A 15,780-nucleotide genomic window follows, 5' to 3' on the forward strand; every position below is an offset into this window, starting at 1 on the left:
GGTGCTGTCCCTTGGGCTCTTTTGGGCAAGGCTAGCACTCTACCACTTTGAGCCACAGCACCACTTCTGGTTTTTGAGTGTTTAATTGGAGATAGGAGTCTCATGGAGACTTTTCTGTCCTGTCTGACTTCAGACCACAATCCTCAGATCTCAACCTCCTGAGTAGCTAGGATGACAGGCGTGAGCCACCAGCACCCAGCTTCTAAACGCCTGTTATTATACACAGCCATATACTGAGAAATTGGAAAGCCTAGTAGAAATGGGTAAATTTCTGGGATTGCAACCCCTTTTGTTTCTATTCCTTATAAACATTAAGATATGTGCTGAGATAATGGCCCATTATATTGAATATCTTATTAACACATTCACACCCATGCTAGAAAAGTTGCAGCAGTTTGTGTTTGTACCAGCACTGCAGGTGTGTGCTCGTTTCTATGTACACGCCACTGGCCTGGCTCACCTTCCACATGGCCTGGTTTGGTTAATTTAGTAGACAAGGAAGGGCATAGTGCTAAGAAACTTCTTTTGTAGAGCCAGAGACTGAGTCTGCGTTCCTGTTATGATGCTTGCTGCTTATGTATGATCTTACTGATTTCCCTGCACCTCAGTTTCCTTGCCTACATAAAATGGTGATCGTAATACCTGTTATGGTGTAGTAGAATGGGGACATTGATGGTGATATGTGTTAAGGTATGTATGTCCCTAGCTCTCATTATGTATTATGAACCATCAATATGTATCCTCATTGTACATAAATTGGACATCCCCTATTCCAAAATCTGAAACGCTCCAAGGTCCCAAAGGTCCAGTGCCAACATGACCACAAAGGGAAAATTCCACACTACAGATCTTTAATTTCTGCCATAAAGTTATTTGAAGTAGTGTATAAAAATTGTTTTAGGTTATGTGTATATAAAGTATATGAAACATAAGTGAATTTCATGTTTAGACTTGGATCTTGTACCCAAGATGTCTCATGTCTACACAGATATTCAAGAAAAAGCCCAAACATTTAAAAAAAAAATCACAGCTGAGCGCTGATGGTTCATGCCTCTAATCCTAGCTACTCAAGATACAGATCTTAGGATCACAGTTCGAAGCCAGCCGGGGCAGAAAAATCCTCATGAGACTCTTTATCTCCAATTAAGCTCTGGAAGTGTCACTGTGACTCAAGTGGTAGATGGCAGAGTGCTAGCCTTGAACACAAAGAGGCTCAGGAACAGCACTCAGGCCCTGAGTTCAAGCCCCACAAATGACAAAAAAAAAATCCAAAAAAAGTCTGATCCTATGCACTGGAATAAGGGATACTCAGCCTATAATTTGATAGCTGAGAGTGGCTCAGGTGGGCATTGGATGTCTAAAATGCCTGTGGCTCTTTTCTAACACAGGTGTTGCCTGCTTATGTATACAAGTTCTGAAGCATAGTAGATCTGCATGTTCTAGGGGGTTTCTTTTCATTATCAAATCTCTAAATATCTTAAAAATTGTCAGTTTTTTTTTCAGTGTTTAGGGTTTGCTCTCACTTTTGATTGGACATACCTACAGTCAATATAAAGCCAGGAAAGCTGAAATTTTATGGCTTTCATCCCTCTTCATAATTCTATCCTTGTCTCATTGGTGTAAATTTTTAAGACTCACTCTTTGCTCATTTGTGTCATTTCCATAAAAATACGTGTGGTAGTCCTCATTGTGAGTGGTAAAGGAAGCTCTGGGATCGGGTACTCTAAGCCTTTCTTACTGATCCCCTTAGTAATCTCCATACAACACAACTGGAAAATTCCTGTCCTCCAAGAAACAAATTTCGTAATTTACATCTTCCCCACAAATAGCAGTGCAATTGAAACTTTCCAAGACTGGTAGGCAAACCATGCTGTGATATCATCAAGGGCTCATTAAATGGTTTTTGTACTAAAATTCTAATTTAGCATGGTAAGTGATCAAGTGTAGCAAATACAGAGTATATAAACATTTTATCCACAAATCCAGATAAAGCCTCTTTTGTCCTTAACTTACTAAAATGTCACTCCCAGACTTTTCTCCATCCTCATCCAGAGTAGATCCATCCAAAGTTGTATTTCAAAATATAACTTATGAGCCAGGTGCCAGTGGCTCATGCCTGTAATCCTAGCTACTCAGGAGGCTAAGATCTGAGGATCACGGTTCAAAGACAGCCCAAGCAGGAAACTTCGTAAGACTCCTATCTCCAATAAACCACTAAGAAACCAGAAGTGTTTCTCTGTCTCAAGTGGTAGAGCGCTAGCCTTGAGCTGAAGAGCTGAGGGTCAGCGCCCAGGCCCAGAGTTCAAGCACCACGACCTACTATATATATATATATATATATACATGTATGTATGTTTTTCATATCACAGTGATAGCCACCTTTATATCTCCACACATAACTTCTTGTATACTTCTGTCTGTGGACAGATCCATTTGGATTGCTACTAGTATCTGAAACTAAAATTACCTAAGACAGAAAAAATTTTAAATCCTAAATCTACTTTTTTTTTTCTCACAGTTTGGTAAGTGCTGCTACTCAACCCCCAAATCTAGACATCCTTGGTTTTCTCATATCATCCTCCATAGTCAGTGCAGCACAGGAACCTTTTAACTAGTACCTCTTTGAGCTCAATTAGCAAGGCTGTTTAATATTACATCATCTGTTACCATGGAATGGAACCCTACTTGTCAGTATATATTATTATAATAGGAATGTATTATGTAATTTGCTTGGGTTACATTTAGGATTTTCTGTATACATACTTTTTTAGGTTAGGTCCATCTGTTGGGTTGTGTCAACAGTTACGCTGGCCTAATAGAGTAGTTGGGATGCTATTCCATCTTCTCTAGTGTGCTAGAATAATCTAGACATAGGCGTCGCTGGATGGATGCTTTTGAGGTTTTGCTAGAAATATCGTAGAACCTGTGGACACAGCATCCTTTGTTAGGAATGGAATGGAGGATATAAATCTTTAATGAGTTTTTTTTTAATGTCTTCTATGGTTTTTCCTGCTTGCAACGTCTTAAGCCAACCTTGATTTCAAAGCCATAGAGACTTCTGAAGAATTGTTGCATTTAAGGAATTTTTTTCCCATTTCATTGGACATTACATTTGTCATGGAACACGTTTGTGGTATTCCCTGAACTTTTGGTTTTCCTTTATAGAGACACTCATTTAGAGCCAACTTTCCATTTTATTCCACAGTTTTTGTTTTGTCTTGATTTGGGTGCTGGGGGATTGAACCTAGAGATTTGTGAATCGTAAGCTACTCAATCAGTTTTGCTTTTATTAACCAGTTTGACTTTTAATTTTTGTATCCTAATTTCTGCTTTTGGTTTTTATTCACTGTCTATCTTTATTGATAGACTGCCCCTAAGCTCTTTAAAGCCTCCCTTTTGGGTTAAGACCATCAGCAGGGAGCAAGAAGCAGCTACTATTCTGAGTCAGATCCTGATCTTAGAAATAAGAAAGATCTTCTAGCTCCCGAGTATCCATGTGCTATGTTTAACGTGTGATTAAAAAAAAATCAGCAATCAACTGAGAAGCAAAAAAAAAAAAGATTAATTTTGTGAATTGGGTTGAGATAGGAAATTTACTGTTGGCCTGGCTGGCAGGAAGCATGCACAGGGTTGGCAGCTAGAGCTTAGCTTTGAGACTGCCCCGTGCTGGGCCAGCACCTGAGTAGAGACGAGGCAGGTGGAGAAAGTGATTTGGAACTCTTTAATTTGGCAAGTGTGCTACTGGGCGCTGAGTCTTGGGCCTGAGCAGTCCCCAAAATAACAGGTCGATGGCAGGTGTTTATTTTCTACTTTACTCATAAATGAGCGCTTACCGTTTTTTCTGTGCTTTTGGATCTGTTGGGTACTGACTCAATGGTATGGACCTAGTGTAAGTAGAACGGTCCAGTGTGGATTCTCAGGTTAGAATCTTGAAATACTTTTCATTTATGAGCCTGGAGCATTTGGAATTCTCGTGCTTCTCAATGTGTGATGGGCTCTTTAACTCTGTCTGGTGAATTCTTAAAAAGACAATCAGGATTACAATGAGTAAAACCTTTTTGATGAAACCTGCTGTTATTTACTTTAAAAATGCTTTCTCAACTTTGAACATTTAAGTACCATATTTTTGCTTCCCAGTAGTCTCCCTCTACCACCAAACCAGTGGATTAAGTATTTCTTCCAAGAGAGAGAAACAAGATGAGCTGATTCCTTAATTTCCACATGTTGTACAAGGCACATTTGTACACATACCCACACAGTAGCACATTCAGGAAGATCAATGGAAGGGATAAGGAAGGAGGCAAAGAGGCCAGGAGTGTACTAAGATTTTACATTTACAGAATGTCTTTATTATTTACTTGTTTGTTTATTTTCATGCCGATATTGGGACTTCAAGTCACCCCAATATTGAGTTCAATTCAGGGCTTAGGCCTTATCTCTTAGCTTTTTCATTCAAGGCTGGTGCTCTCCTACTTGAGCCATGCCTCTACTTCTGACTTTTTTTGGTCAGTCATGGGGCTTGAACTCTAGGCCTGGGTGCCGTCCCCAGACTCTTCAGCTCCAGGCTACCACTCTACCACTTAAGCCACAGCACCACTTCCAGCCTTTTCTGTTTATGTGGTGCTAAGGAATCGAACCCAGGGCCTCATGCATGAGAGGCAAGCACTCTACCTCTGAACCACCTTTCCAGCCCTTACTTCTGATTTTTTTTTTCGCTCATTCATTGGAGTTAAGAGTCTCACAGACATTTTCTGCCCCAGATGGTTTTGAACTGGCCTCCTAAAAAAAATCTCCTGAGTAACTAAGATTACAGGCATGAGCCACTGGTGACTGGCAAGAATAAGTCTTTTTTAGATACCAGCAATAACTACTTGAAAAATTAAAATGGGAGAAGGAAAGCCTCCATTCACAGGAATAAAAAACAAAAAGCAAAATATCAAGACAAGTTCAACAAGACTTGTATAAATATCCCATGAAGAAATCTAGGGAACTCTGTTGAAAGGAAAAGCACGCTTCAATAAATTAGCCTTGAATGAGTAATTTAATAAATCAGTAGTGCTTTTCAAGTTACTATAGCACAATATCTATGAAAGGCCCAATAGCTTTTTGGTTAAAAATTGTCAAAACAATTCGAAGATGCATCTGGAAGCCTGTACATGTAAAAATAGCCAGGATAAAGATAAGAAAATGATGGAAATGGAATGATAAAAGACTTGTGAATACAAGACACCCAATCAATTATGAATCTGCACAGGCAGATCATTTGTGGCACAGGCTCAGAAATAGAAAAAGATCACTGGGATAAAACTGGAAGTCCAAAGTTATAGGACATTAGAATAAAAGTCTTGGCACTTCTCTCTCAAAAGAGTAATACTGGCTACTCAGGAGGCCGAGATCCGATTATTGAGGCTTGGAGCCAACCCAGGTAGGAAAGTTATAGGACTCTTATTTCCAGTTAACCAGCAAAAAGAAAGAAGGAGAGCTGTAGTAGAGTGGTAGAATACTAGCCTTGAGCAAAAGAGCTAAGGTAAAAGATAGCACCCAGGCTCTGTATTCAAGCCTAGTACCGAGAGAAAAGAAACAACAAAAACCCATCTCAGTAGATGAATGGATCAAGAAAATGTGGTGTATATACACAATGGAATCCTATGCCTCCATCAGAAAGAATGACATTGCTCCCACTTGTTAGGAAATGAAAAGACTTGGAAAAAATTATATTAAGTGAAGTAAGCCAGACCCAGAGAAACATAGGTCACATGGTTTCCCTTATTTGCAATAACTATTATATGTCTGAGACAAGCAGAAAGGGTCAGATAAGATGATGTTAAGCGAAATGAACCCCAAGATAAGGACACAAGTGGTTTTTTCTTTCTTGCTATTGTTTCTAACGTATTTATAAGGTACCATGTGATTTTTTTTTGTTGCTTTGTATGTCCCTCCCCCACGGTATAACCCCTGTCTTCACTGTATTTGATGTTGGTATAATTTGGGGAGGGGAAGGGAAAAAATTGTTTAAATGGGGATACAGGTGGACCCATTGCAACAATGAGATATATAAGACGTGATGTTGAAAACGAACTTTACAATTTGTGGGGGGGGAAGGGGAGTGTAATTGTGGAGATGGGAGGGAAGGGATGGTAGGGGAAAAACAAAGGAGGAGGCAACAATGCTTGATAAGAAATGTACTCATTACCTTGCTCATGTAACTATTACCCCTCTGTACAGTATTTTCACAAGAAAAAACTTATTTTAAAAAGCCCATCTTATAGTTTTTCACCCAAAGTCATCTTTGTAACCTGTAACCGTACTACTAAAGATGGGAGGGGTTCATGAACCAACCGTGTGCACCTATGGACATGTTAAAATGTAGACTCTTCATCACTACCCTAGACCCTAAGTCAGAATCTTCAAGATCGTCCCCGTTTAAAACTTTGAGGAGGGCTGCCCTCGGGAGCTCTCTCTTGGCCTTCCTTTTTTGGCCTCTCCTTCAGATCCTCCTCCGCTCACTAGGCACCAGTCTCCCTGGCCACCTTGCTATTCCATGGGCGAATATTGCCAGTCTCAAGCCTTCTTACCTGTTTGTCTTAAATTTTGCTGCTGCTCGCTCCCAAAATAAAAAAGACCTTAGACAGAGTCATTTATAAAGAATAGAAACTTGTTGCTCATAAGTTTGGAGAGTCCAAAACAGAGGTGCCATGATAAGTCCAAATAGAGGCAGGGGGACATTCCTCTTAGAGGACACTTTTTGCCATGGCTCCACAAGGTCGAAGAGGGATTTGGGTTGAGCCTCTTTTATTAGAGCATTGATCCCATCACTAAGACTGGAGCCTTGGGGACTTACTTCTCCAAGGTCTCTTCCCTCAGTCTACCACACGGGCATCAGGCAGCAAGCCATGGGTCTTCATAGGGTCATTAATATGTTTCATTCCATTTGGGTGTCTACACAAGCCTTACACTTGCCAAGAAGCTTTCCTTAGTCAAAGTTTCTTCCTACCTTCTACCACCACCTGCCTGACATTCTCTTATTATCATCTGCATTGTCTCCCTTGCCCTACTTCCCCCTCCCCCCCCCCCCCCCCCAATGCTATGCCAGGACCACAGTGAGAGAAGGTGGCTTCATTTATCCAGGCTATATTCTCAGGCTGATCCTCTACAATGCACTCGTTTACGGAAAGGAAAGTAGCATTAACAACTACAGAGCAAAAGCAGGGCATTTTCTGCTGACCTGGCTCTGAAGAAGAAGCATACCACCATGATTTGTGGCTTAGTCTTTCACACTTCGAATTAGACTCAGAAGAGTAGTTTTACATGACATGTTTCATGACTCATTCGACTTCCTAAATGTCACTCGGATATTAATTTAGTGCCCAGTTGCTTTTCCTCTATCTTTTCACCCTATGACTGGGAATTTACTTTCTTGGTTGGTTGGGCAGTTGGTTGACTCCTTTTTCATTCCTTTTTTAAACTAAAAATAGTGACCGTTTTTGGTTTAGAATTTTTACTCTTTTTTTTTGTTTGTTTGTTTTGGCAAAGCTGAGGATTGAACTCAGGGCCTTGTACTTACCAGGCAAGTGCTCTTTCACTAAATCCCAAATTCCTGATTTTTTTTTTAGCCTTTTTAACCTTTGGATGCACAAATGAGAAAACTCGAGTCATATTGTTACTTCCTTGGTGCTTTTGTTAGGACCATCAGAGCTCATTGTAAGAGAGAGGTACCAGAAAGTCAACTTGAATCACCCCTAGCCAAGAGAATTGATTCCAAGTACTGGCTTCTTATCTCCCTTATTTCATATTCATTTCTTAGAAAACTGCAACAAGGCCCAAGGCTCAGATGTCAGACCCACACTTAGAATGGCAAATTTTAGTAAACACCCAAAGCTGTACTAGTTTCCTTCCTTTTTTTTTCTTCCTTTTTTCCTTTCTTAAATGTGTGTGCATAGTGCTCAGGCATTTATTGCCATTCCCCCAAACAGAGCTTATTCCAGTTGTTTCTGTTTGCCCTGCAGTACAGTGGACCAGAGCCAAGTGACTTAAGAGAGCCGGACTGAGGCCCTCTGTCCACCTATAGAGGTTTTAATGTGCTTAACATGATCCACTATTAGCCCTGGAGATGCTGTAAATGCCACAGCAGGGTCTGATTAACTAGTATAGATTGCTGCCTTTATTTATGTATTATTTACTATAGGTCAGCCTTCCTGGTGAGCTCTCTCTCATTCTTTGTCTTCCCAGGAACAGAAGAGGAGATTCTTCCTCCTGCTGAATGAGAGCTGTGGAGTCTTTTAACTATAGACAGGGATAAGAGAAGGAGGAAAACCCAAAGTAAAGAACCTGTCTATTCATTCATATTAAGTAGTTCCCTTTGCCACATTCAAAAGAAAAAGAGGGTAGTATAGATTCATCAATACTGACCTCCCGGGCTCTTCCTGTGAACATCTCTGCTGTTGCGTTTCCTTAGGTTCTGGTTGTGACTACATTTGCATGCAGGTATGCTATGCCTTTTCACTTTTCTATAACTTAAACTCATTAGTTGAGTTAGCAGAAGAATTTCAGTTTACTAGTTGTAGCCGTAGCCGCCACCGCCCTCTCAGGGTTGATACTTGTTTTTTGGTGTTTTTTTCTTCACCTTTTATAAGAACTACCATGTAGAGGGCAGAAGGAGTTAATGCTGACTTTCTTCCTCTCTGTTCATTTGCTCAACCCAAAAGGGAGTTTGAATTCTGTGCCATTCACCACAAACTATACTGTAGATGCTTTATCTTTATCGGCTTAACTATTTCATTAATGCAGTAGCACTATAATGCTTGGCTGGTGGGGTGGAGGGCGGGGAGAATTAATCTTTGCTTCAGAATTTATTTATTTGATAGTGGGGGGGGAGGGGTGTGTTGCTGGTCCTAGAGCTTGAACTGAAGACTTGGGAGCTTTCCCTTAGCTTCTTTGTTCAAGATTGATGCTCTCCCACTTGAACCACAGCTCTGTTAACCAGCTTTTTTTAATAGTTAATTGGAGATAAGGGTCTCACAGACTTTCCTGCCTGGGCTAGCTTTGAAAAACCAAGATCCTCAGATCTCAGCTTCCCTAGTAGCTAGGATTATAAACACTAGCCATTTGCGCCAGGCCTGGTTGCTTTATAATTCTTTTGACATTCGGAAGCTAGTGATTATATTTACTTCAAAGCTGTTGACAGAGATTTAAAATCATGGTAGCACTTTTGGAATCACATACTTGAGGAAAATATTAAGCTCTTTCAAGGAAAATGATCTAAAATATCATACCTTTTATTTTTCTTTTTAGCAACAGTACTTTTTAGGTTTTTAGAAAGCATAAGGAATGTTGTGGTGAGACAATTAAAAAGGAAAAATTTTCACCAGATAGACCACATCATCCTCTTTTATTTTGTCCCTGGTAAAATCCAATTTGCATCTGAGTGAGCACACAAAAGCCATGGCCAGCAGTCTCAAAGTGGTATTACTTTCTCTTAAGGATTCATAATGATCCTAATTGTGAGTAATTCCTACTTGTGTGTAAAAAAGAAATGACTTCAGATTGTTTGTGAGGCTTTGTATCACTAGAGTTCCCTGTTAGGTGCTATGTTCCCCTGCCCAAAAAATATATATAGTTATAAATGATAAACCTGTATCAAAAACAAGCAGCTGTAGCCTATACTGGAATTTAATTACCCTGGAAGGAGGTGAGGGGAGAGAGGGAGAGAGTTATCCATCACATCAATAAGTAGTAGGGTGGATATTGGGTATGAATTGCCGTTTTCTTAGATGGACAGTAAGTACCCTTACAGTGCCTTACGGTGTTTCAGTTTGATTGAATTTCTTCAAAACCAGAGCCTACTCAAAATATAACCATGCAACCCTCACAAGCTAGTGGTTCTAAAGTCTGAAACAGAAGAAAAGTCAGGTCTCTCACAAGCTTTTTCACCAAGGGGATTGTTTTTTGTATACTTTATACTCTTCTAAAAATAACTTTTTAAATGTTAACTCATCCTCAGCTGAAATTTGAAATTACATCTTTCAAAGTTTAGGAACTACAAATACATCTCACAAGTATGTTATATGTTAGCACAGAGTGAAAGGTTTTTTTTGTTGTTGTTGTTTATTTGTTTTTACTGTCAATGGACACAGCTAATTAGTATTCTATAGTGAAAGCTTTTATACTACTAGGTAGATAGGATGGGCTGTTCTGATGATCTCAGCTTTTGTTTTATTGTTTTATTTAATTATGGCATGAATGTCTCTCCTGACATAAGCTGGATCAAACTTGTTTTACCTCTACATTTGTAACAAACTACTTTAAAAATCAGTTCTATTTATTCTGTTTATTAGCCTATAAGCCTTTTAATAGTTCACAATTTTATCTCCACTGTCATTTTTTTTAAAAAAAATACAGATTTCCCACTATTACCGGGGAAATAGGTTGGCTTGAAACTTCCATCTCAATTGACCACAAACTCACTTATGAAAGAGACTGCTTGCAAGACTTAATTGCTACTTGGACATACTTCATTTTCTTTCTCAAACAAAAACTGCAAAGCTCATAGATCAGTGTGATAGCCTCAACTTTTTAAAAACATGCAACTTTTACTACTTTAAAATATAATTGATTTCTTTGTCTCATGCAATACAACCAGGAAAGGCCCAGGCTTGAGTCTGCCCAAGCCAGGTGTTTTCTTGTTGGCATAATGACTGCTCTCACTGAGCAGCTGCCTACTAGCAGGCTTTGTATGGCCTATTGTTGCTGCCCACCCGTAGTTAATACACATGCTGCCCGGGGCAGACCCCAGAATGACATCAACTTGCTTATCTTCGAATCCTGCAAACCTGACGCAGGGTGCTAAAGTTGTCTCAAGCATCTGCCCGGGCCAACTAATTGTGAGCTTCCTGGCCTATGATTGGTTATTCCTCTGCTCAGTAATAGGTTAAGCAAAGACATTGCCTGTCCATCTGTTCAGCCATTCATTGTTCTTCTTCCCTGCCTGAAGGCTGCAGCTAAAATTGTGTTAAGGAGTTACTGCTGAAGCTGCTACAGAAACCAATGTCTTTGTATTTCCCTGCTAAGGTGAGTATCTATGCTACTTTAATGCCTTGCTAAATCCAATATTCATCTGAAACTGTTAGATACAAAGTGCCTCGAATGAAAGCCCAGAAGTTATTACATAGTACTAGTAGACTAGAAAGTTCGGGTCTGAATATCTGTAAAGCAGAGATTCTTCTCTCTCTTTTTTTTTTGATGGGCCAGAATTTTGCAAATTGAAACCTACTGCTGGCTTCAGACATCAAGTTTCATCCTGTAGAGTTTAAAAGATGTTATACCAAAGTTGTGTTCAATAATAAATATGTTTAGCTTACCTTGTCCAATTCCTAGGTTTCCTGAGGTGTTATTGTCATACCTGCTTGCTGTACAAAGATGGTACTATCTGGCAGACTTTTCCATTGTGTTAAAAGTCTAGCTTGGAGAGGTGGACAGAGAGCGCTAGGTGTTTCCAACTGCTAATTTTTTTTAACAGGATCAGGAAGCATTCATAAAATTACTTTTATCAGCAGTTTCTCATTTCCCCTACCTGTTTTTCCCCCCATCTGCATCCATTTCAGATATTCGGTTAGAGATGTTATTCCAATTGCTTTCAAGAGTTCTATAGTGAGGCATAGACAAAGACTTAGAAGAACAACAAGAGCAGAAAGGGTTAAAAGAAAAAAAAAAGATTTTCACTTCTACCACATGTCCTATTGTGCAAACATATGCATAAGTCTATTGAAAGTTTTCCGAAGATGGGCAGGCCACCAGTTGCTGGTCTACTGCAGTTCTAGTAAGACATCTGTTGCCCAGAACACTAACCAATCTGCTCAAAGGGACATCCTTCCTTTGTTAGTGAGGGGCATGCAGACAAGAGCACTCCCACAAATACAATGGTAATTAAAGACTCTGAGACTACAGCAGTAGGTATTCATTACATATTCATTATTTTATTCTCATTGTTCTCATAGTATCACCATTTGGGTAACTAGCAGAACTGACTTTCATGGCATTCTAGGCTTTATAGATAAATTGAGTTAACAAGGTTATGGTTTAATATTCCTGATTAATAGGAAACTTTTTTTTCTAGATTCTATTTCAAATGGCTAGATTGCAAGTGAGTTATTATCTAAGCTATCTAAAGATAACTTTTAGAAAATCTCCCCACAAAACAGAAGAATTTCAGTATAAACAGTAAATTTCTAGGAAGTAATCATAAGTTCATAAAGCTGCATTCAGCCACCACAAAGTTTTGTGTGGTAGTTGTTTGGGATTGAATTAAAATAATTAGTTACACATCAACATCTACAAAATCATCATGATTTAGTTTTTCATCAAACACTTTATTGTTTTAGATAGGCTTTAGCAAGGAAAGAATGAGTTTCCAGGGCAGTACCAGCAGTAATCTGAAGATCCAAACAAGTAGAAATCTATTTCAGATTCTTTTTATTTTTCCCCATATGCATTCTGTGTTCAGGAATATAATTTATAAGGCCAGTTGTACGAGGTCCCTGATAAAAAGTTTTCACAGTGAAACCATACTTCTTGTAGTTTATGATAACTCTGGGATTATAAACTGCTCTATAAAACTTTGACAATGCTGCAGCCTTGTAAAATGAGGATGAGTATTGTTATTAGTAAATATTTAAGCTTAGGAAGACATTTACATATATATATTTGAATTTGAGTAAAGGCCTGAATAGTACACTCTACACAATTCATTATTTAGAACTAAGGAAAAAAGTAATTTTTTATGTGATATCACATTCTGAGATGTAATCAGAATTTTGATTTTTTCCAAATTATATTGGTTATTTTTAAAGTACTAAGCAATGGTTTAAAAAAATCATGCTGTCCTTTGTTCTAAAGTCTCTTAGGTTACTTGCAAATTTTACTCATTCTATCACATTGACAACGTTGGTAGCTTGTAAAAGTATTTAGGGTGGCATTTAATTTTTAAATATTTAGTTTGGCATTTAATTTTTACAGAATGATTTAAAAATATTGCCACACTAAATTTATCAGTGCCATGTGCGCCATGTTGAATCAACAACCTTGTACAATCTTTTACTTACAAGGGGTAAGAGAATGTTCTAAGAGACTGAAGTTTTCTTTTTTCTTTTTTTTCTTTCTTTTTTTTTTGCTGGTCTTGGGACTTGAACTCAGGGCCTGGTGCTGTCCTTGAACTTCTTTTTGCTCAAGGGTAGTGCTCTTCCATTTGAACCACAGCCCCACTTCCAACCTTTTGTTAGTAGCTTTATTGGAAATAAGAGTTTCATGGACTTTCCTGCCCAGGCTGACTTCAATCTGTGATCCTCAGATCTCAGCCTCCTGAGTTGCTAGGATTACAGACTTGAGCCACTGTTGCCCAGCGAGATAAATTTTCACAACCAAATCTTTACCATTTGGGTTAATTCAAGTCAGGTTGCTTATAGGCTTAGAAATAGAATTCATTTGTCCTTGTTTGCACTACATATATGTAGTAGTCATTAGTTTTATAAGAACTGAAAGTCATCTAACTGGTTTTTTAGTTGAGATAACTTTCTCTGAGCTAACCAGTGAAGTCTAGAGGAGAGGCCTGTCTATGGAAAAAAGCAGAGTCAGAAAGTTGTAAAGCAAAAAATTAGGTCACCTAACAGAATAGAGCGCTAATCTGAACAAACAAAACAAAACAAAACAAAAAACAAACTTATATTTGTTGTCCTTCACATTAAAAACAGCCTGGCTTCGCAAACTTTAGTTTTTCTATTTGTCAGTCATGGGGCTTGAACTCAGGGACTGGATGCTGTCCCTGAGCTCATTCACTCAAGGCTAGTGCTCTACCACTTTGAGCCATAGCACCAATTTGGTTTTCAGTTGATTAATTGGAGTTAAGAGTCCCATGGACTTTCCTGCCCAGGCTGGCTTCAAACTGTGATCCTCAGATCTCAGCCTTCTGAGTAGCTAGGATTACAGGCTTGAGCTACCAGTACCCAGCTTTGTAAAGTTTGTATTTAAGTGTTACAGAAAAGCTATATGAATTATCACTAGTTTAAAAGTATGTGGTAGTCAACTATTAATATGTGAAAGTTTGAAGTCATTTAATAGGATCAAAACCAAAAACTGGAGATAGGGCTCACATGGTTGAGTCCTAGCCTTGACTAAAAAAGCTAAGTGAGGGCTCTGAGTTTTCAAGCCCAGCACAAAACCAAACCAAAGCCACAAATCACTGATGGTCTCATTTTTCTTCCTATCACATCAGAGCCGTATACTAAAAGCGTATATTAGAATAGATTTAGGTAAATGCATTGATACCTTTAAAAACACTAAAGATAAAATAGAAAGACTTAAGTACTTTTTTAAGAGTACCTGATTTCCTGTTTAAAAACTTAGCAAGATCTGCTTTTGTGTCTTTGAAAAGTGAAGAAAATTCACCTATCCCAAAACCAAAACATTTCATTCCTATGTCCCTTCCCAGGTATATTTTACTAAGACATCCTGATGAATGAAAGATACAGTCCCCCACCTCCCAAAAAAAAGCCACTATGCTCAATATTAAAACAATATTTCCTAGTTCAATTCAGGGGTTTGGTCAGCAAGTTGTTATCGTGACGAATTATCTCACAAACAGCACTTACTGCAAAGCCCAAACTTTTTCAGAGATCAAAAATGTTGCCCATTAAATGCACTGGGTGCAGTCAGAGCAGATTGTGGGGTTTACTGAACAATGATGTCGGGGCTTCCAGATTGGTTTGGCAGCTACATTGTTCTCAGAGGGTAAACCAGACGCACTTAAGTCCCAGTTTCTTTTATAGGCTTTTGTTCATACCAAATTATTCTTTCACTGTGCTAGCATTCATGATGACATGTTAAAGGAGCTCAGCTTAGCAACCAGCCTCTCGTTGCCAAGGCAGCTCAGCGTCCAATAGGTTTTTCCCTGTGTAAGAGACTTTTCCTGAGAGCTCTGAGAAGGCCACAGAGTGGATTTTTTTCTTTTAACTGCATCCCTTTATTAGGATGCTGTTGTGATCTCTGACTTGCATTTGGTGTTAGTATATTAGAGTTGTTAATAAATCACAGGGGGTACTGATATGCTTTTGAAAGCCCATCCTTAATTCTAAATAATTGGGCCTCACGCATATCCATATTAATAGAAAAATTGAAATGGATTCAGCTTCTGATAATGGAGCAGATGTATATAGAGAGCTCTTTTATGGAATACTTCTCTTTATCTGTCGTGCATGCAGAAACAAAAATCTGGTTCTCTTCAACACGAATGCATGCCATCTCAGAAGAACATTGATATTACAGTTATTTCTTTTCTCAGAGAATGAAGCCTGTAGAAACATGTAGGAGTTAGTTCTACATTGAGGAGCTTTTTTAAGCGTATTGTTGAAGATTTTTATCTTCTCTAGTATTTACAAATAAAATTGTATTTTGTTATAGAGTAATATTTAGCTCTCATCAGTTTATCAGATATGCTTTCAAACTTGTGTGTTCTCAGAAAGTCTACTGGTTGTTGGTTTGGGTTTTTTTTTTTGACATCTATGTAATAGCTCTTTCTTAGTGAATAGATTCTATCTAAGAGCCTTAGAAGAAAGTATTTTCCCATTTTTCTTTCTTAAGTTATTTAAACAGGTGTTTTATGACATCTGCCAGAGGTTGGTTAATGTTACTTGGGCCAGATAGTACTAGCCTTGCCTGAATCATTAAGCCACTGATAGGTTTACAGTCCTTAGAGTAAACAACTTTATTTTTCTAGTCTGTCCCTGGCAGAGA

The 15,780-nt window shown here is 38.7% G+C and overlaps 1 protein-coding gene across 1 annotated transcript in view; it reads left to right on the forward strand.

Moving 5' to 3' along the window:
• Positions 1-331: 331 nt before the first annotated feature.
• Positions 332-15,780, forward strand: part of Zc3h12c (zinc finger CCCH-type containing 12C) — a 31,458-nt gene continuing 16,009 nt past the window's right edge. Inside the window, exon 1 of the mRNA XM_013009481.1 lies at positions 332-418. Coding sequence (XP_012864935.1) covers positions 332-418 — 87 coding nt within the window. The remainder of the gene's footprint in view (positions 419-15,780) is intronic.

Source organism: Dipodomys ordii, unplaced genomic scaffold (genome assembly GCF_000151885.1).
Source record: "Dipodomys ordii isolate 6190 unplaced genomic scaffold, Dord_2.0 Scaffold10, whole genome shotgun sequence".
Taxonomy (NCBI): Eukaryota; Metazoa; Chordata; class Mammalia; order Rodentia; family Heteromyidae; genus Dipodomys; species Dipodomys ordii.